The 21,858-nt window shown below is 44.4% G+C and overlaps 2 protein-coding genes across 3 annotated transcripts; both read right to left on the reverse strand.

Moving 5' to 3' along the window:
- Window positions 1–564: 564 nt before the first annotated feature.
- Window positions 565–5,364, reverse strand: si:ch73-109d9.1 (transcription factor YY2). 2 transcript variants are annotated; one of them, XM_063219189.1, is made up of 4 exons: window positions 5,268–5,364; window positions 4,633–4,882; window positions 2,444–4,474; window positions 565–642 (listed from the first exon to the last, which is right to left on the reverse strand). In XM_063219189.1, exons 2-3 carry the CDS (start codon window positions 4,862–4,864, stop codon window positions 3,174–3,176), a joined length of 1,533 nt encoding a protein of 510 aa, XP_063075259.1. In that variant the 5' UTR covers window positions 4,865–4,882; window positions 5,268–5,364; the 3' UTR covers window positions 565–642; window positions 2,444–3,173. The 2 variants fall into 2 exon arrangements, with proteins under 2 accessions (XP_063075259.1, XP_063075258.1); XM_063219188.1 differs by having other exon boundaries at window positions 4,633–4,982.
- Window positions 5,365–9,379: 4,015 nt separating this feature from the next.
- Window positions 9,380–18,564, reverse strand: si:ch73-109d9.2 (uncharacterized protein LOC565042 homolog). Its single transcript, XM_063219949.1, has 7 exons — window positions 17,790–18,564; window positions 17,572–17,699; window positions 17,356–17,455; window positions 15,962–17,112; window positions 11,492–11,837; window positions 11,118–11,227; window positions 9,380–11,022 (listed from the first exon to the last, which is right to left on the reverse strand). Exons 1-7 carry the CDS (start codon window positions 18,067–18,069, stop codon window positions 9,868–9,870), a joined length of 3,270 nt encoding a protein of 1,089 aa, XP_063076019.1. The 5' UTR covers window positions 18,070–18,564; the 3' UTR covers window positions 9,380–9,867.
- Between the last annotated feature and the right edge of the window lie 3,294 nt (window positions 18,565–21,858).

Raw genomic sequence — 21,858 nt, forward strand, 5'->3', positions numbered from 1 at the left:
AATCATGGAATTGCAAAAAAGGACAAGCACATTTTGCCTAAATACGGTAGGCCAAAACCGACTTACTGCTTTCTCCTTTACTTAGTTGCATTTTTTTGTTAATCATTTGTGGTTGTTGCTTCTAATACTGATGTTATTATTGTGATTTTAATGTGAAAACTGCAATGTGAAAACTGCACCTTTGCTCTCCTCCTTAGATAATCCCTTCTGTTGTGAAGCATTTTCGTACAGCGCACAATCACCTCCATTTCCCTTCCAGAAAGCTGAGGCATTGCTGAGATTATCTGTGTACATCGAAGGAAACATGTTTTGTTAGCTCTGTTCCTCTTGTATAAAATATCTTTAACTCAAAGACAACTGTGTGGATGTTGTGCATCAACAAACCTTAGCTGTTATTGGGCCCCAATCAATATTCCTGCTGTATGACGCCCTTTGCCATACTTGGGACTGCATCAGAATTTGCCTGGCTACACTCTGTCAAACATCACATTCATTAGCCGTGCTGAGGTGCACTTTAAAGCAAGCATGGGAAAACCATGTGAACATGCAAAGGCGGATACTTACACTAAATGTCCTTTGTCTGCTTTTGGGTCTCCTCTTTGCTGCTTGCATGGTTGTCAGTCTGGAAACGTTTTGAATAACCTGCAAAAGACAACAAGAGCAGTCAGACAGTGACTCAGTCCCCTGCCTAAGATGGACGTCATGTGTGTTTCACATCTCAAAACTTTGCTGCAAACAGACAAAAAAAGACATGGGGGCAAGTAGTAGGCCATTCTATTACCAAATCACCCCATGAATACTTTAATACAGCAATCAATCAGTTCTGGATTAATTGTCATTCTCTTGTTTTTTTTAAAACATTTCCATAAGTGATCATGACTGTGGGCTTACATTACATTTGGATTTGAATGATATACAGTACATGTAGGTGTTTCAATGTTGCTGAATATTTTAAGAACTTTTTATGAAGATATGTTACACTTTGACGTTAAGTGATGCTGTGATCAGTTCCCTTGATGCACAGTACGTGTGCAGACTGCAGAGGCATTTGGGTTTTCTGACTTGACAACAGTCAGAGCATCTGACCATGCCAACATGGTGTAGGTGTAGACCAAAAATAGGGAGGCACAGTCTTTCTTTAAATAAGAATGCTGCCATTGCCCCTCAAACAAAATGTCATAATTATCACAGATCAAGACCAGTTAGGAAAGGTGAGTGGATTAAAAATAAAATAAAAAAGAAACTCCCACATCTAGTGTTAAATATCGTTATGCATAATACAAGGAGATTGACCAAAACTTCAAACTACTGTTGAATAAATAGTTCATACCACCAACCCAAATCGAGCCACCTCTGCATAGTTTCCTAATTTTAACATGTTTTCACACAAAATAGTCGTTTATGTCCAGTGGTAAGAACATGAATGTTACATAATTTGCAAATAGCAGTCATTGGTGAAAGTTTGGTAGAAGCTCAAAATCTCTGTTTTGAGGACTAATAGCGTCAGTTTGTATGGAGGGAACTCGTATTCCTCGCGGTCCAAATACTCATCACCAGGGCCCTAAATGAAACACCAGCCAAATGCTGGTGAAATTTTTACTAAGCACTTTGACCCATTAGTGAGTGCCTGTTTGGCTAGTAAGGTTAAGATAAATAGTTCATTTAGAGCCCTGCTCATCACCCATCATGCCACACGTGGTGTCGGGACCAAGTGAACAAGAACTGGTCCACCAAAGTCACACTAACATACTGAGTGGGTGGGAACTGGGAGGGCAGTGGTACAGTGTCGATATGTTTAAAATGGATGTTTCCTGGATTCGAGGTGATAATCTGAAACAAATATTACTTGCATCAGAAAATAGAATTGCGTTTCTTTGGTACCTTGCTGCTAAACAATATACATTACACTTTACAAACACTTTGTAAGGTAGACCTCTATACTGATTGGTAACAGAAACCAGCCAACCACTAATGCATTTATAAATGCATATAAAAAATATCAAGGCTAAGTAAAGATAAAGTTCAACTGAAGCACCATAATAGGAATCAAGTCATTTGACTTTGAATGTGGTGAGGTGTCATATTGATTTGATTTGGTGAGGTGCCATATCATGCCAACAGGTGGTGAAAGTATGTCACAAACTGCTGAACAATCAGGGACAGAGAATGAATACACACCAGGCACAAAAATAAACAAACACTTGAGAATCTTAAATTACCGCTTGTTACAACAGAAATATGCAGAGTATTGGGACACACCAAACTTAGAGGCTACAACAGAACAACACTCAAGAGTACCACGTCTGCTCACAAGGTTAGCTTGGACACAGCCTGCCTTCTGTCAACAGTTCATGATGCTGATGCTGATGTAGATTAGAAGAATAGGGTGGGGTTGGGAACATGTCCTGGATCAACTGAGCAAAGGTTAATCACCACCGCCTACCTGAGTGTTGCTGCTGACCATATCCATCCCTTTATGATCACAGTGGACAGAATGGCATCTTCTCATGGATACTTCATGAAAGAAATGCAGCTCGATGCAAAGCTCAGATCATCACACACTGCTTTCTTAAACATGACAAATGTTCAGTGTACTCCAGGGGAGCTCCACACCACACGCACCAGACCTGAATCCTCATGTGTCTTTTTGGGAGGGCAGGGAGATTTGCATCATGCAACCAGCATATCTGCCACAGCTGTTTGACATTTCAATATGAATCCAAATCTCTGTGGCACTTTTGTCTAATAGTTTGTGGAATCTACAACAACCAGAGGTAAGGCAGTCCTGAAGGCAAATTGGGGTCTAACCTGGTCTTTGCAAGTTATGCCAAATAAGGTTACAAGACAAAGACAAAAAAAGAAAAGAGAAATGATCTACAATTGTATCCAAAGGCTCCAGCAGCTAAATTGCCAAAACTTGCAGCAACTATTGTCCATTTGACTAGTCTACATTAATAACATGCTTATAAAATAATTTGTTTACATTCCATTGTGCCGTACAGGAACCTGACTCAATTAAGAAATGATATGTCCTTTATTGTTTTGATTTTTAATTTTAATTTTAATCTTCGCTCATTCAACTCTTGACAGACTCTCATCTTTTTTTTTTCGGACAGGCCATGAAAATGAAACTGCACATCAGCCACATCATCATATAATAAAATATCATATCATCACAGGCAGATCCCACTAGGCCTGCTGTGTCGTCGCAGGTGAACTCTCAGGTTGCTGGAGCGAGTGAACCTCATGCCACAGTAAGCACAGCCGAACACCTTCTCTCGTGTGTGGATGTTCTGGTGCTGGTTGAAGTTGCTCTGCCGCGCAAAGCCCTTTCCACAGTGGTTGCAGACGTAGGGCTTTTCGCCCGAGTGGTGCCTAAGGTGGATCTTGAGCTCAAAGTTATACACAAAGCTTTTGTCACAGTGGGGGCAGCTAAGAGGCTTCTTCCCTGTGTGGGTGAGCATGTGGGCCTTGAGGTGGCACAGGTGCTGGAAGCCTCTGCCGCACTGGGTGCACAGGTGGCGCTTGTCAGTGTGGAGCTTCAGGTGAGCTTTGAGGTACTTGTAGGACGAGAACCTCTTGGGACAAAAGGGGCAGCTAAAAGACTTTTCCTGACGGTAGCCTTGCTGCTGCTGCTGCTGCTGCTGCTGCTGCTGCTGGGACACGGGCGGGTTTTCGCTCAACACTAAGCTACTATTAGGCATCGGGTATCCAACAACGCCCTGAACCTGTACATCAGATCCAACTGACTTGTCAGGGAAATCTGCCGTTACCGGATTTAAGAGCAGGGGCGGAACCTGACTGCTCGGCTCCGCCAATGTGTCCAACTTAACAGAATATGACATTACGTACGTGTCTGCCTCCTGTGATGCAAGAGGGGAGATATTGTTAATGGTCTCTACCTGCATCTCCTCTCGGTTCCAGGTTCCTCTGGAGAGTGTCTCAGATGGATTCGCCATGTCTTGACAAAGCTCTGCGTCCTCACTTCTCGGGTTCCACACAGGTAAGGCCTCCTCCTCCTCTTTCACAAGAGACGGGACTGCCTCTGCCTTAAAGTCCAGTGGGGCGGAGGGGGGAGCCAAGTCACTGCTGGAGCTGCTGTGGCGACTGCTGCCTGGTAGAGCTACCATGGAGAGCAGGGCTGGCTGTGCTACATGTGATTCCGGAATGCTCTCTTGTGCATGAGGGGATAGAACCCCAGCAGGTTCTGTGTTCCTGTTTCTCTGTGTGGCGATGAAGGAGGGATCACACTCCTGGATTATTGTGGATCCAGTTGAAATAGGGCTCTGTAATGTCCACTGCTTGTCTGGCGTTGAAGATAGGGATGCCACACTGTCCTCTTTGTGTGCACTGACAGAGGCTACACAAGGCTTGGTTTCATGCGCCTCTGTCGAGTTCCACACCTCCTCTTGAAGAAGCTGTCCACCCTGGCGGTGCTCACTGACACTGAGGCTTAAACACAGAGTGTCTGCCTCTGCGCGCGCACACGCACACACACACACACACACACACAGATAATAAAAAACAGTAGTTAGTACTGACATGAAGCATTCTGTGCGTAACAAGAATATATTTATGTAATATTGCCTAGAACTACCAAGGCACAGCAATATTCATACTAGTCATATTTACCAGCGTGTGTCTCACTTTGGGTGCCATCGCTTGACGCACCAGGTCTTCCGCAGTTAATACACCTCGACCGCTTCACTTTTTCACGCTCCTTTTCCCTTAGTTTCAGCTCAGACAGCTGTAATTTCAAGCGCAGCATCTCTACTTCTTGCCTTCCACGACCCACTTCCTCCAAAAAGCTGTCTTCCACTAGCCTAGTAATCTCGTACATAGCTGACTTGAGGACAGTCTCCATTACGCTGGAGAGCTGAGCCTGAAAAGTGAGCACAAGGGCATTTGGCATCTTCAAGAGCAGAGTTGGCTATTCGGGGATGCGATGAAAAGTTGATCTTATTTAGGGTGTATTTGGCGCCCTGTAGGGAAACAATTTCATTTTAGCAATACATAAGAAGATAAGGAGAATAGTTTACGGCATCTCAAATTCAGAAATGAGACAGTCAACATCTATGGCGAACGAATTACCTGCAGGCCTATGTATCGTCACAAAAGATGCTGTTACTGTAACATGTTTGCAACGTGCGCAAAACCCCTTGCAATAAGGCACACTAAACATCTAATCTCACACCACTCGAAGGTCGAAGCGAATACCCTTTCTCGATAAGCTATGACATGGATTCCTACATTAGCAGTCTACTCACCAGTGGTGGGCTAGTCACAACTGTTTATTTATCAACAGCGGGTCGGCTGATTGTGTACCATTTTGACAATCAATAGCGTTTGACGTTTTTTCTGTGTGGCCGTGGCCGTTCAACGATGTTCATCTGTAGATATGGTAACGAAAATATCTTCACTGCCACCTATGTGTGTGGGTGATTTCATCTCTAGGTCTGTTTCACCAGACAGAGGATGTGGCTAGCTAGTCTATTTCACTTCTAGAACTATTCCTAAGGGTGGCGCTGGTCGCACATGTTGTCCACAGTCTGGTGTGTAGACTGGGCATAATCTAGATTCTACAAGGACTGTGCACTGTGGCGCATAATACACCGCCCAAAGAATAAAGGGAAAACGGTTACCAAAACAACGGAATGCAACTCCAGGTCAGTCCTAGGATGAAACTCAAATTTGTTTTGCGTACTGTTGTGAAAGTTGAAGCAATGGAGGTTATACAATCCATCACAAAAATAGAGTTATTCCACAGGTGGTGTCCACAGACCATTTTTCTTTTTTCATCCTTTCTTCCTGGTTTTCTGTCACATAGGCTATGCATTTTGGCAGTTTCACACCCCTGCAAAACAATGAATTTGCACATTCACCATTGGTAGGCCTACCCTACCCTGTACTCTTCTCAAATGATGTTGCAGGCAACATAATCTCCATGGCATCTCCAGGTTTGACATGTCTGTCACATGTTCAGTCTGAACCTGCTTTCATCTGTGAAGAGCATAGGGCACCAATGGGGAATGTGACCATCTCAATGTTCTCTAGGCCCATGTAGCCTGCGTTAGTAGTTCTGCCAGGAAGACTCAGATCACCTATGCATTTCGCAGAGCCAATCAGCGGCTGCCATCTCCTTTATAGCAACGTGTCTAACTCTCCCTTCTTGCTGGCTATAGGCATGGCCGGTCCGAAATCTCCTCCTCCATCCCCACCGCCACCAGTTGGGTCCAGTCTTCCTGTCCGGGGGGTTAAAGGTCCAGTTCCTGCTGCACGGCTACGGCAGGCTCTACTGGATCCGCCAGCGCAAGACCCGGGCTGATGATTGGACCTCCGCCAAATACTGTCTACTTATGCCAATTCCATTGTCAACTACGTTAACATTCAATCGCTAAATACGAATTGCTCTCTCTGTCTACTTATGCCAATTCCATTGTCAACTACGTTAACATTAAATCGTTAAATACGAATTCCTCTCTGAGTCTTAATCAGGGCTGTAGTGGAGGGTAAACGCACGTAAACGCCGTTTACGCACCTCTGGAATTTAGGAAATAGCGTTTACCCACCTCTATTAGCGTTTACCCACCTCTAAATAGCGTTTACGCAGCTCTTAATGGCAATTACGCACGTCAAAGTTCCCTGCGCCTTGTGATCTGCCGTTGGAATAATCCAAAATAAATTTGGTGTCATTTAAAAAATATTGTTGAACATAGGCTACTTAACGCTTTAGTAGGAATCATTTTCATCCACTCCAGGTTTCTCTCTACCGTTCGCAAATTAGTCACGCCCTTCTCATCAAATCTAGCCACTTGGCAACGTTTGTCCGAAAGAAGTAGAACTAGGGGACAAGCCAGTGCGTGCGCCCCATGTTTACAAGCGAAAGCGCATCTGCCCGCCGGTTCTACGGACGGCAATGCCGATAGAAACGCAAATGCACGTTCGCGGTGGAGTTGGGGAAAAAATCCCGCGTGTGAAGCCAGGTATGAAAGTAACCTAACACAGGAGTAAGCCTAGTAAACGCCACCAAATCCATCATTTTAGGGAGGTACAAGTTTTGTTACACCTTTGTCACGACTTATGAATGGTAGGTAAAACTCCAGTTCCTCTCTTAATGGCTGCAGTGCCTATTGCTAATCTATGAGCAACCATGCCACTACAAGTAGGCCCTAGCCTAGCTAAGTAGGCCTAATGGATGATGGTGGAGGGGTAAATTGTGAGGTGTCTTATAAAAATATAAGCCTAAAATGTAGCCTAATAGCACTTCATTATCAATTCAGTTGAAAACCACAAATGCTGTGTTTTTTATATTTAGTTTCCAATGTTATAGCCTAATGCCATTCATCTTTGTGGGGAATGGCTGAGATGGGCCTACAGTACATGATGGTGAATCTATTTTTAAAAACCTAATGCAGAAAGTGGAATAGGCCTATGAAATTGAGCTGCATTGTTATGCTGTTGAGCTACTCCAATATAGGTGTTAGGCCTGGATTGTAGCAAAGGCACACTCTGCATCATATGATCACACAAATTATGTGATAGGCCTATAGGCCTAACTGAAGAGATTTTAATTGTCATTTATAGTAGACAAATGAATGTGCATGCCAAAAAGTTCTAGTGGCTTTTAAACAAATGACCATTTTGGATGCGTTGATACCGATACTTTATAGGCCTACTATCATGCCTGGCCTCATACCCATTTTCATACCTGTAGATACACAGATACACCGATGATAGGCCTACACGCGTCGCGTCGCGTCACGGTCTGTCTGATCAAAAAAATCATAGTTTACCCACCTCTAATTTGACCACTACAGCCCTGGTCTTAATGGCAGAACTATACCCAGGTAGCAAAGTTTATCTGGTCCATGGTTGGCCCGATCCTTTTTTCGCCAGTGAAAACAGTCGGTCCGATTCTGGCTTTGTCCGCGGCCCAATAATGGTCCTATGACCGTATGCCGACAGTGTCGGCTCAGTGTTGGCTCAGTTACTGCATGAGACTGACAGTTATTTTCAGTGTCGGCAGAGTGTTGGCTCAGTTAGGCTAGCCTACTGCATGAAGTGACAGTTATTTTCAGTGTTCTATGAAGTGTTGGCTGAGTCACGGTAACCAGTGTTCCAGCCGAGCCGACTCTCAGCCGACAGTGCCGACATTCTGCCAAGTTTGGGCCGACTGTTCTTAACGTTTTTTGCTACCTACACAACTTGTGCCGTGCCCCACCATCCCGCTCTATAGGCCTAAGCAGCAGCATAGACCCCACTTGTAGATACCAGGCTCTCGTGCATGCCCTCCTCATGAAATCTCTTTCTGACCATCCCATCTGATTCTGACCACCAACATGCACGTCATCTGCTCATTTTGCAGGGCTCTGGCTTTGCTCTTCCTGTGCCATCTGGCAAAAGGAAGGATATGGCAAACCTGGGTTGTAAACCGCCCCATTGACTCCACCACATTCCCTGGAGTGCTCTGGACACTGATGGGAGACACGGCAAACCTTCTTGCCACAGCACACATTGATGTGCCATCCTGGGTGAGTGGCACTAGCTGAACAAATTCAGTGGGTAATAGACACCATCTCATGATACCTAAGTAGGATGAGTAGGATATTGACAAATGCACACCAAAAAAAAAAAAAAAAGCCAGAAAGGATGTAAAAATGGAAATGGCTGTGGCCACCACCTGCAGAATAACGGTTTTGTGGACGTTTTTGTTGTTGATGTTACTTTTATTTCTACTCATTACTTGTTAAATGTGTACAACAAACAATGAGTGTTGCTTCCTAGCTGGACAGGATCACACTTCTGTGATTGACCTTCAGCTGCATTGCATTGTTTTGGTGCTCCCTTTATTTTTTGGAATAACTGGAATACCTTTGGTGAGGGCATCAGTCAACATTTTTCACCAGCGAGACAATACAGTAACCATCTTGCTTTTAAAATAGCCCCAGACTAAAACATACACAACAAATAGCTGAAACCCATCACTCTTGTTTTGGGTAAAACATATCATTTAATTTCTTAGGCCAATCTTACCTTGAGTTCAGGAATTGGGTTTTAATCAAACTACTGTATATCTGAACAAGTGAAGTGTTTAAACTTTAAGGGGATTCAGGCATCAATAGTGAAAAGGACATAAATAGAGGGGGCACTGGATATTGCGATATATTAAACACATCCGTGTACAGCCAAGTCATCTCCAGACAAGAGTCTGGGAACGTCCAAATCCAGATGATGTCTGCATTGTCTGAAATGCTGTCATATCAGTGGAGTGGAGTGATTTGAAATTATTGAATTTGACAAGCACTTGAAGCTATGAGAGTGCAATTACTAAACATACAATTTCAACAATTTTCATGAAATAATGACATTATTCCATCTGTCTAGTTAAGGTTCAATTTAATCTAAAGAAAAACATAATTAATTTACATTACATCACATTTAATTCTTTGGAAAGGACTGCGAAAAAGATAAATACTATACACATGTATTGAAAAAAACCAAGATGAAAATGTACATTTGCGTTTTGAAAACAGTTTGCATTTATTGCTTTACCACTGTTCACCACTCACCCAATACACCACAGTGCCTGTTAAGATAACATTAGAATCAAATGTATGAACAAAAACATCTAACTCATAATATGAAATATTTTTTCTGGGGCTCAGTTTAAATACCACTTAACATTCAATAAACATTAACATATAGAGGTAGAGGTAATGAAAGAAACCGGTTTCCATATAAAAAAGTATATAAGATCATGATAATCAGATTTCCTTTCAATCTGTTCCTTTCCAACCCATATTAGTGTCCAAAACAAGCACCAGGCAGGTGGCAACTGTACTGTACAGGGGCCTACTGCAACAACGGTCACAAGTGAGCAGTGTGGATTCTCTGGTGCCTTTTGAGGTTGCACTTCTGCGTGAACCGCTTGCCACAGTCCGAGCATATGTAAGGTCTCTCCCCGGTGTGCACCCTGCAGTGTGCCTTCAGGTTGCTCAGCTTGGTGAAGCTCCTGCCACACAGGGCACAACAGAAGGGCCTCTCGCCTGTGTGCGTCTGCTGGTGGGCTCGCAAGTGACACAGGTGGGAGAACCCTTTCCCACAGGTGTTGCAGCTGTGTGGCGATTTTGACGCGTGGTGGTGGTGGCTCAGGTGTGTTTTGATGTTCGCCATCTGTGCGTAGCCGCGGCTCAAGTGGAGGGCGCCGATTCGCCTTCCTCCACTGGCGAAAGCCCGCTGGTGATGGTGGAGCTGCGCGGGCCTCGTGGTGGCGCTCTTGTAGAGCGAGGCGGCGGCGCTCCTGTCCCCCTCAGCAGCAGCAGCCAGGTTTGAAGCGGCTACCACTTCTGGCTGAGCGAGACCTAGACTTTGCTTTCTGACCGGCTCGTGGTGAACCACGGGTTGAGTGGCCAAGCCACCGTCGGTTCTGTGCCGCTGGGGCTGGGGAACCCCCATTACCTGGTCTATTTGACGACGGCTCGGTGACGTCTGAGGCGCGATGGGAGCCCTTGGCCTGTTTACTTTGGGAGGGTTACGCACCCCGTTGTCTCGAGGTGCCTCCTCCTCCGCGCTTCCCCTCCACTGGGGATACCCAACAACCATCGTCTGTTTGGCCAGCAGGGAGTCAGAGGGCCCGGCGTGATGCCGCACGTTAACAGGCTCTGTGGAGGTCGTGGAGGTGTTGGTGCCTGCCCGGAGTTGAGATGATGGAGGTTTGGTTTGGTCTTTTGTTAGGAGCTCAGGTCCTGGTTGTGTTCTCATGGAATGACACCTAGAGGATGCTTGGTCCTTTGATCCTTGATTGCTCATGCCGCCTTTGGGATGTTTCATTTCCACCTGCTTGGCTACTGCCTCAGAGCGCTTACAGTCACTCTGTACACCTGAAGTGTCTTTCTGGGGTGTTTGCCTGTCTCCTGAGAAACGATGGGTTAGTCGCGACCCAATGTCCTGGGAGTCTGCTGAGTCCGTGAGGATCTCTTTCTTCACTATGTCCGAAGGTTGAACACCATCCAGTTCTATGACCTGGAACACATGTTTGAAAATAATGTTTAAAAAAAACCCTTCAAGATCTCAATTCAGGTGTGTCTAGAAACTAAAAGGCTGGAGAGTGTCCTTACCTTGAATTCCCTTTCTGAAGCCGGAGAAAGGATTTCCTCTTGTGCCTCTTCCCGGTCACAGCTGCTCCACTTTACACCCTCCTGCTTTATAGCAAGGCCTTCCCCTCCACCTTTAATTTAAAAAAAACAATTGCATGAATACAATTAAGTGTAATACGCACAAGACAACAAGCAGTAAGAACGGCTATAGTGTCCAAAGCATTGCTGCACACATACAGTAAGCTGCATGCAAAATAACTGCTCATGGTGGGCTTTCAAATGATTTTGCATTTGGGCCTACAACAGGGCTCATTATTTCACATTCAGCTCTTCAGGTCATACCAGACAGCATTTGCTGATAATGTCAACACCTTATCTTATCTTTTGACACCCACCAGGTATTGACTCATTAGAGATGGGGGTCCTTCCACAGTCGGCACATCTCCCTCTCCGGCTTGTCTCCCATTCTTTCTCCTTAAGTTTTAGCTCAGACTGCTGTAGCCTGAGCCGTAACAGCTCCACTTCTTGCTTTCCACGGCCCACTTCCTCCAAAAGGCTGTCCTCGACCAACCTGGTGATCTCGTACATGGCAGACTTCAAAATAGTCTCCAAGACATTAGACAGCTGGGTCTGAAAACTGACGATGATAGTCTCTGACATATTTCGTGTTACAGACTGCGCACTTCCAATTGAAGCCTTCACAATGATATATCTTGGGCTAAGTTCACTTAAATCTGAATGTTAATATCTATTTGACATCCAGTCCGAGAGAGAAATCATGTCAAACCAGTGCATTCAATCCATACCTAGAAGGAGCCAGACATACCGCGATTTTCGTACACACTACACTCAATGCGACGGGCTCTGGCAGAGAGCGTTCACACAGGGCATACCGAGATACCCCTCAACGAAATTAAATAACTCTAGCAGCAAACCGTAGTCTGCATTATCGTCTACATTTGCCAGGTTAAAGCTATTTGATGGTGAGTAGTTCTAGCCTGCTGTGACAGCTAGCATGGTACCTTCGATACCTGGTAAGTTAGGCGTAAATTGGAGAAAAATATCATCAAGTCCCATAAACCGCATCAAGAAATTACAAAAGTGGACCATTACACAACAACTGACTGCTGTCTGCTGTCTAGATTTTACCAAGTTGGCTGGCTGATGGACGAAAGTCCCTGCTACAAACATCGGCGTATAAATCGACAACCTTGTTGTAAACAGTGATGTCATCCTGAAGTACGGTGGCCTGCGAGCGCAACATTTTGCGTTTTGCTAAATTGAGACGCGGCCACAACAGCGACCACATACCACATCCCGTCAGCCTCGTGCGCTCCCCTTTGTCAGCAGCAGCACAGAGAAGCAATATCTAGACACTTGCATTTTCTCAATCCAGCTTGACTAATAACATACTTTGTAAGAACTACACAATGTTTTTGACAGTGAAAGTGATATTCCAAAACGCCAAATAGCCATTTAATATAATTTTCTTCTGTGGCCATTGGAACTGGGTTAGTATGTTTTGTTTGTTTAGGAATTCATGTAAAAAGGAGGAAAAAAGTAAATGCATAGTGTTTTGGAAAAGAGATTTTGCTGTTAGCAGTTGCCCAAGTGGTTGGACTAGTTGTGACTAGGACTCTGTACCTCTGTATGCCTATATAATATGGTTATGATATGGCATATAAATAGGTTATCTTCCTTGAGACATGAAAAAATAACGTACCAAATATGCAAAGCTGGACCATTTTGGACCCCTGTTTTTGGATGCCAGGCAACTAGAGGTATTACACTAGGTATACTTTTGATTCCTGGCAGGCATCCAAGTGCTGTAAGATTTACTTTTCAGTGCATACCGCATACTCACCAAAGTACAGTCAGAGAGATTCTAGAATGAGAGGGGACATATGGCGGCCATCTTGGTGACGCCTCCGGGGTGCTATTTCGCGATTAAGTAGACCAGATCTGAGAGTCAATGGGAAAAATGAATGGGGAAACTGAGTATAGGACGGAGGGGAACCCAGCGGTTGTGAAAACCATATGGTTGAAACGACCGTGAAAAACTGATCAATCTAGACTACTTGGTTGTGTCATACGAGTCAAAATAAAGCTTTTTGAGCCACTTTTCTCACGGTTTTTTTGACAGAGCGCAGGCGCAGTAGTTCCATAACGGCACGAGAGCAACGGCTTTTCAAAACTGAGCATGTGCATAATTTCGCGTGCGCCGATGCAGCCAGATGATTGGATCACTGGCAACGCAGCTCAGCAGGCACATTGGCTCTTATTACCAGAAAGGCGGGAGATGTGCGGGTAGACGCCATATTTGCGTTACGAATCTTCACCGTTAATTTCTATGTACCTGTTCTATCTCCTCTTACTAGAATATTTCTGGTACAGTCCTAGCATAGGCGCCGACTTCGGGGGTGCTCCAGGGCCCGGGCACCCACGAGAATCTGTGGGCACCCACGGAAAATATGGGCACCCCATGCGCACCCATGGCCAATTCCGCGCGCTACAGTAATTTGATCAACGAGAAATCTTCTAAATCTTGCACGCTAAGTTTTAGAGCGTGTATCTAATTCATTTGGAAGATTGTCAGACTTATATACCCATCCTGTTTGAAATACATCACGGTGGGCAGTGAAGTGTAATCCTTTCCATAATACAGGGGCAGCAGAATCTCTACAAGCAAACATTATAATTATAGTATTGTGTTTTAAGTGAAATCCTGACGTTCATTTTAGGCATATTTAGTTAATGTCTGTCAGAGAATGTTTCAAATAGATTGATTTGTGAAGATGCTAAACTGTGTAAAGCATGATGGGTAGACGGGTCGAGAGAATTCGAGACCTCTTCCGGCTGCCTGGGTTGGTTCCAGAACAATGATCAATCCATTCTGGCAGATTAAACATATTGCTTTATTTTCTGTTGTTTTTTAATTGTTTGTCGATATAAAAATGTTAACAGTCAGGGGATAAACATGTCATCTTGTATGCCTACTGTAAGCTATTTCACGCCAATCGTTTTTTGTCCTCTGCGGTTGCTCTTGTACACAATCAGTAACCATAGAAACATGTTTGGATTGACCGTATGGCATACAGGGCTTTTGCCCAATGGACTGTTGATGAGTCGTGCTGCTAAAGCAGACCTCTTCGAGATAGCAGATATTGATAAAGCTCGTTGTCTGTTAGGGTAAAAAAAAACTCATAGATAACTAAAATTCCGTTGAAGGCTTCATTGTCGCTCTAAATATCTGCTGGAGTCTTGACTAAAAATGCCCGGTTGGAGTTTTCAGAACAGTGCAGTGTCTATGCAGACGGTTCCGAAGTTGAAGTAGGCCCTAGTTCTATCACAGAGTCAGACTACGCGTGAAGCTGTATAATTATGTTGCTCATTATTTCACACGTTATGGAAGTTATCGAAGGATCTAAGCCTACTTGTCACTACAAGCTAGGACTTCTTACATACAAAGGATAGCAGTTGGAAAGTTTAGCCCACTACAAAATGGTAAGTCACTGTCATCCTGCTAATCCCATGTGTAGCACCGCCGTGTGCTGTTTATTTGATATTTCTCTATGCTCTATGGGTCTTTAGTGATGGTATGACCAAGTTGAGCCTAAATATCCATGCTTGTTGTGCGCTGTTGGATGGTTTTGCCATTGTAGGCTATATGCGGCTCTGGCTGCTAACATTGTTGGGTTTAGTTGTGACTGAGTAGCCTGGTTTGAACATAGCTAGCATGAAGTGCGTGGTATATAAACGCTGTGTTGCAAGTGACTGAACGCCAGTCTGAATTCACTGTGGGCGCTCGCGTTGCTGCTGCTGTTATTGTTTTCAATTGAGATCCTCTTTGGACGTCTGTATTAGGCTACTGCACAATGCTGCTATGCTTCATAAAAATGTATTTGAAGACATACAACTTTCACATGCATGGTTTCATTTTAGTAACTGACTGCATAGTCAGTGACTGCAGACTTAGCTTTAGTGGCATGCTCAAGGAAAATCTTGATCTTCTAGCTTCACAGCTGTGTTCATTTTAAACACGGTCACCTTTAGTCATAATGCCGTCTAGAAAAAGGCACCGGCAAACGTGATCTGGGCTTTGCGTTTAATTTATAGGCCCTTCACCATGTAAAGCAATTCCATTTTCAATCTCAATTCAAATATAGGCAAATTTATTGTAAAATAGCCTATTGATTTGACAACCACAACGAAAATAAATAAGCTTAGAATACATTTATTATGTAGCCTACTCATTCAAATAAAGTCACCAACTCATGAACCGGTTATGTTGTTGGAAAGCAAGGCATGGCAAACAAACGGGACTTTCTGTGGGTCGCGACCCCCAGTTGGGAACCGTGAGCACCCACGGGACAAAACAAAAGTCGGCGCCTATGAGTCCTAGCAATTGTATCTTTATTCAGTTGATATGGCTAAACTTGAAACTTGTAATAGCATTCTTAATATGAGCATGTTATACATGCCATTTTTCAGAAAATAATTAAATACAGTTTATACAAGTTTGTTTTATTACAAAATGTAGTCACAATCATCTCAAAACAGAGAAATTCAACATGATCCATTTCTTTAAATACGAAAGACATTTTCCTTGCAATAACTTCAGCATGTGTATCCAAAAGTTAAAAACACTGGTGGTAATAATAAAATATAGTACAATCACAACATCTTTGAAGTTCAATGATGGCATTTAAAAAATAAAAAAACAGACAACAGTAGAGAACATCTAGAAACACAACTAGCATCTACAACCAATATATACACATAAGTTGTCCGCCACACAATACTATACCAATGTTCCAAATCGCTGGTCAAATGTCATCAACATTCATCCATGAACATCAGTTTCTGAAATCAGGCCTGTGTTTGCGCTGGTGTGATTTCAGATGGTCCAGCCGTTTGAAGCTGAGGCCACATACCGTGCAGGAGTATGGGCGCTCTCCCGTGTGCGTCCGGTAGTGGACCTTCAGTATGTCCGCTCGGGTGAAACTTTTATCACACAGAGTGCAACTGTGTGGCTTCTCCTGCGTGTGGATCCGCTGATGCAGCTTCAGATTCCACAGGCGGCTGAACTTGTTGCCGCACAGAGAGCAGCAGTACGGCTTGTCCACGGCATGGCTGCACTGGTGCTTCTGGAGGTCGCCAGACGATGGGAACCCTTTGCCACAGTGGCTGCACAGGTGGAGGCCTTCCCCCTGGTGGATGCGCTGATGGACTTTAAGGTTGCAGGCCTGGGTGAACGTTTTCCCACACTGGTTGCATGAGTAGCGGCTAGAGGATGCTGCTCGGTGGGACTGCATGTGGGACTTGAGGGACCTGGCATCGGGGAAACTGATTAGACATTGGCTGCAAGTGTGCAGCCTCGCTTCGCCGCCGTGCTCAGCCACACCGTCAGTCGACGGCAACGCCGCGTGGCTGTAGGGGTCTCCTGCATACATCTGTTCGTGTTCAGGATGGACCAGCGATGAACTGCTAGGGAGGAGTCCATGCTCTCTCTGCCCGTCTTCGTCACCGTGCTGGTACATGGTGCTCGTGTTCTCCAAGCAGCCATCCTCGTTGATCAGCAAGTAGTTCAGATCTGCCGAACTAGCGTTGCCGCACGAAAGTTCTGCTGGTGACCGTCCATGAGACCTGAGTGTGCTTCTCCTCCCTTTTTGGAAGCTGGACGCGTGTGTGCGCCCACTGCTCTCCTCCATCACACCAAAATCACCAGGCAGATGAGTCTGCATGGCTCTGAAGCCGACAGCATCCTCCTCTCTTGCAGGAGAGTTTGACAAACCACGCAAGTCCCCCATGTCCAGATCCTGGCTGTTGTAAGACGTCTCAAAATGACCAAGTTCATCCATGCTGTATCGCAATCCCTGTGGGCCCTCAGTCTCCCTGTCTGGGCCAGGGTCTTGGGACCGGCTCAGCGGTTCCGCTTCCCACTCATCCCGGCACTGTCCGAGTTCCTCACCGCTGACACACTTACTTGAAGATGAGTGGAACAGCTCTCCCTCTGCTTGACAGGAAAATACAAAGGAAAAAGGAATATATTAGGTCTGTTCCATTTTCTACCTGACCATGCAATAGACAAGACTTTTGAGTTATGATTTAATCACATAAGTGTGCAGCATCATTCCTTTCAGAAGTCATATACTGTGTGTTCAAACCATTGTCAATAGCTGTGTACAGGTAGATTATTGTGGCAGTCACACACACTGTGTAACTTAAGATCTAAGATAATTCAATTGAACACACTCACCTTCCATACACATACTCCACTTGTCTGAGTGCTCCTGCACATTTCGCAAAGTTTCCTCTTTCCGCTGCGAGTATTCCTTTACTCTTCCCGTAGTAATATCCTGTAGATAACGAGGAAAAAATGAATGAATATTACTTTTTTTAAAAGCAACTGGGGCAGGGTAATTAGTTATAATACCTGTGTACCTGACTGCTGATTACATGGAAAAAAACGTACCACATCCCCAGAAGTTGAACCTGCTGCTGTTTCTGGCTGAATCGCATTGAAGGAATCTTCCTCAGTGTTGCTACAGCTGTTCCAGCCATCCTCATGGCTTTTCTCTTGCTTCAGCCCACTGCCTCTATCTAAGGTTTAAAAAATGTTTTGTTAAATAGCATGCCATAATTCAAAGCACTCTAGACACGTTATTGTTGCCGTTTCTATATTTTACTTACTCGACTGTGTCTCTCCACTCCTGTCTACAGGGTTCTCGGAGGTACCATCTGCCTTTCCACAGTTTACACACCGTGTTCGGCGTGGGTTGTCGCGGTCTTTACGTCTATTCTCAAACAGTTGTAGTCGCTTCTTTAGCGACTCGACTTGTTCTCTGCTTCGAGACACTTCCTCTAGAAAGCTGTCCTCTACCAACCTTGTAATTTCAAACATGGCAGCCTTAAAAACAGTCTCCATCACGCCGGATAGCTGAGACTGAAATGTTATTATCACCTCGGACATCCTGGCGAGTATTGGTCGCTTTGCTTTCAGCTTTTTGTCGATACAGCAGACAACGTAAACAAAAAGCTGCCACTTCACGGTGGTTTGCAATGTCTCCTATCTACAGACAAAAGTACCGACTAGGCGCCACATCTTCAACTGGGCGCGATGCTGTTACAGGTGGAACATCACAGCTGAGGCAGCAGATCTTATCAAACGACAAGCGCCAATATCTTGCAAACCCCAAATTCACACTTAGTGCAACGATCAGCGTTTGTGAAATCGATGCAGAATGGCTAGCAAGCTAACCACCCAACACCAGGATGTGAAGTTTCCCCCCACACGGTGCGCAGCATTCAGCTCGCTAGATTTTATCCAGGATGTTTAGAGAGGTGTTGATTCGTACACAATAATTATATAAAATCAACAGTTAAAGAGCGCCTAAAATGAAAGATGAATTACGCCCGTGCACGAAATAGCATTTCATCTCCACTGTCTTCCAACTTCACTGATAAAGCACACTGTTCCGGAAACAAATGTACGGGTCGGGGGAAAGAACAAAAAGACCACTCAGCGTTCGCCGTTTGCGCAGAGACGCGGCTTGGATAGCGTACTGGAGTAGGCCTACATAGAGATAGGCTAGGCCTATAGAATAACAAAATATTTAAAAACATTTACATTTTACATCAAGATTCATAACAAGATTCATAACAATCATTCATACTGTATACATACTGTTTTATTCACACACACACACACACACACACACACACACACACACACACACACACACACACACACACACACACACACACACACACACACACACACACACACACACACACACACACACACACACACACACACACACACACACACACACACACACACACACACACACACAAACCTTCAGACCTCAAGCACAGCAGAATGGAAGAGCAGGGCAACACCTACATAAAATAATGAAACAAGGAAATGATATTATAAACTGATAATTCAAAATAAAAAAATAAATATATTTAAATATAATACTACTATAATACTACTATTTAAATATTATTTATATTTATATACATACAATTAACATTAAAATAAAGGTTTAAACGTAGGCTAATTAATAGCAGCTTTTTCACCACACTTAGAAAAAAACATTTATCTTCACACTGCAAAATACCTCTTGCATACAGCTGAAACATATCCAGCTGGTTCCCATCATATCAAATGTTTTTAACACAATTGATACAGGCCATTTAAGTTATCATATGGAAATGAAGACATCTCCTGATCAATATCAGTCCAGTTCGCAGTTTGACCTGGGGAGTAGACCTATGCAAAACTGGGTAGGCCTAAGTAGTAATCCAGGTTAAATTAACCTTGAGGTAGTGGTAAATTACTTATTTTCCTAACTAAATGACACCCATGATATCTATTAGCAGATTTACCACTTCTTGCAGGTTAACTTGGCCAGGTTTATCACGTGATAAACAAATGAATGAATGAATGAATGAAGGAATGAATAAATTAATTTCATTTTTTTTTTCACAGCATAATTTATCTGTCAATGAGACGTAAAAAGTTTGACAGCATGGAGAAAGGAATGCCCATGAAGCAGTAAGCTTAAACTTAGCTAGTTTCCTGGAATACTCCCCTGCAGACTCAAGTTCGAATACAAAAGCCTGTATGGATTTTAGTGCATGCTATAGCCTGGTCTACCAGTGCCGGATTATACATACCGGTGGCACAGAGGCACCAACCATTTACAGCCAGTTAGGGGGCACCACATGACACAAAATTAAATTAAAGTTTTTAAGTTATTTAATTTTTACTTTTTTGAAAGTAGGTCTCACAGTACCTGGTTAGAATTTCTGTCTAGGACGTGGCATATGGGAGTGACTTCTGTGCCGCAGTCATGTCAGATTAGGTTCGTGATGAAACAGTCACATGCTTTTGCTAGGCAGTACGCATTCACACTTTGCCAGTGTGGTGCATTCTAACCAGGGCCCAGACCTAGGCCAACTTGGCCCTGCGGCCACAACCCAAACCGGCCTTCAAAGCCACTTAATCATTTTCCTAGGTGCTTCATGTGCCATCCAGTAGTGTACAATGAACTGGTAGGCCTATAGTCCTTAGGCCAAGCCGGGTCCGGGTGTTGGGGGGGCCCAAGGGGGGCAGAGGACCAGCGACCCCAAGGGGCCAGGCTAACCACGACCCAAACCAGCCTTCAAAACCACCTTGAGCACTGGTTGGAGTTGGTAGGCCCTAATCAAAAATACTGAATCAAACCAAGATAACGCAAAACACGCCCACTCAATGCAAAAGCGTCTGCTCAAGTTGGGTCTCCTAAGGGGGCGTTGTCCCCTACTTCTTCTTCTCTTTTTGAGGTGTTTGCGCAAGACATGCGCTACCGCCATCTACAGCGCTATGGGGACTTCATTGATTCTCAACCTCAGGACTCTGAAGGTCTCCTAACCGAAGGTCTCCTAAAGGGGCGTTCACCCGACATAAGGTGGATACCGGAAAAGAAACAAAATGACGCTTCTTGTTAGATCCACCTTCTTTGCCCTAATCACCCACCAACTTCCACAAAGACATAGCGCTTGTGCCCAACACAAGCTTGTGCGGAGTTGGTCCCTAACTCATCCATACGGCAACATACTAAGAAATTTGCCAGATGCTGCTGGCTGAAGTTAATTTGCACTTCCTTGCGCCCCCTGACTAGACTCCCATGAGAGCAAGTTGATGAGTTGCTACTATTGATTGCGGTTGCTACAAAAATGATTGTGCTGTGTATATACCTACGTATAGTTTGGTGGATTCTGCATTTTCGGTTTTCAGTCATGACTGATACAGTAGGTAGAAATCTCAGCATAGCAGCACATGCGTGGTCATGTGACATTCATTTTGTCATTTCAACATCTCAAATTTGAGGGAGGGAGTCACATGGGATTTGCTATTCCTTCCTAGCCCTAAAATTGATTGCAATGCAGAAAATTGCACTTTAAAAAAAATAAATAAAAATTCTGGGGGAGGGCCCCCAGACACCCCATTCACAAATTCTCCACCCAACAGTACCCCTGCTGAAAATGTGTTTCATATGCCATGTCCTATGCGCACACACTAGCCTAGTAGGCTATGAGTGCATTCCAATATGCACACTCCCGTCCTCCACTTGTGCTTGTGGCCTCGCCCCGCCTCCTGGCCCCTTCTCCGTGGAGAAAACAATAACAATTCCCAGCTGCCATCCTAGCCAAAAGAATTTTTCGGGGACTATTCTTCATTCACCACCCAGTTTGCAAATGAGAAAATGAATTTACAATTGAGCTTTAGTGAGATATTGAAATATAATCCTGTTGTCAGTGATTTCATGATGACGTATTACTTCCTGGTACGAGGCCACAAGCACAAGTGGAGGATGCAAGGTTGCATATTGGAACACACTCTATGTACATTCTGTCTCATTCTATAGCATGGATGAACTAGTGTGTATCGTAGCCCACAGTGTCCAATAACTGTGCTCACTGTAGTATCATGTATTAATCCTGAGAGAAATTAAGGTGTCCAGTAGCATGCATGCATATAAAGTAAAAACACAAAGACATTACACACAGGGTCGAGGTGCGGTTCGGGTGGGGTTTGGGGAGCAAATGTCTGGCCCAGGGGGCCATCATTTCTTAATCCGCCCCTGCACACGGGTGCTCTGTCAGACACCTGAAGCCACCTGAAGCCAGACACCTGAAGCCATAACCCAATCCACCAGGTGGCGGCAAGGCACCTTTAACATTAATTTGCCAACAAAAAAACCCAAAGAAG

The sequence above is a fragment of the Engraulis encrasicolus genome, chromosome 16 (genome assembly GCF_034702125.1).
Source record: "Engraulis encrasicolus isolate BLACKSEA-1 chromosome 16, IST_EnEncr_1.0, whole genome shotgun sequence".
NCBI classification, from domain to species: Eukaryota; Metazoa; Chordata; class Actinopteri; order Clupeiformes; family Engraulidae; genus Engraulis; species Engraulis encrasicolus.

What these genes read in the sequence shown, in the direction of transcription:
- si:ch73-109d9.1 (XM_063219188.1), bottom strand. Translation starts at nt 4,912, where the DNA reads ATGCCAAATGCCCTTGTGCTCACTTTTCAGGCTCAGCTCTCCAGCGTA. An exon ending in CCAAAGTGAGACACACGCTG is followed by an intron (nt 4,475 to 4,632) that starts GTAAATATGACT and finishes GTGCGCGCGCAG; the next exon opens with AGGCAGACACTCTGTGTTTA.
- si:ch73-109d9.2 (XM_063219949.1), bottom strand. Translation starts at nt 18,069, where the DNA reads ATGTCCGAGGTGATAATAACATTTCAGTCTCAGCTATCCGGCGTGATG. An exon ending in GTTCAACTTCTGGGGATGTG is followed by an intron (nt 17,456 to 17,571) that starts GTACGTTTTTTT and finishes CGTTATCTACAG; the next exon opens with GATATTACTACGGGAAGAGT. An exon ending in GTGGAGTATGTGTATGGAAG is followed by an intron (nt 17,113 to 17,355) that starts GTGAGTGTGTTC and finishes TTTCCTGTCAAG; the next exon opens with CAGAGGGAGAGCTGTTCCAC.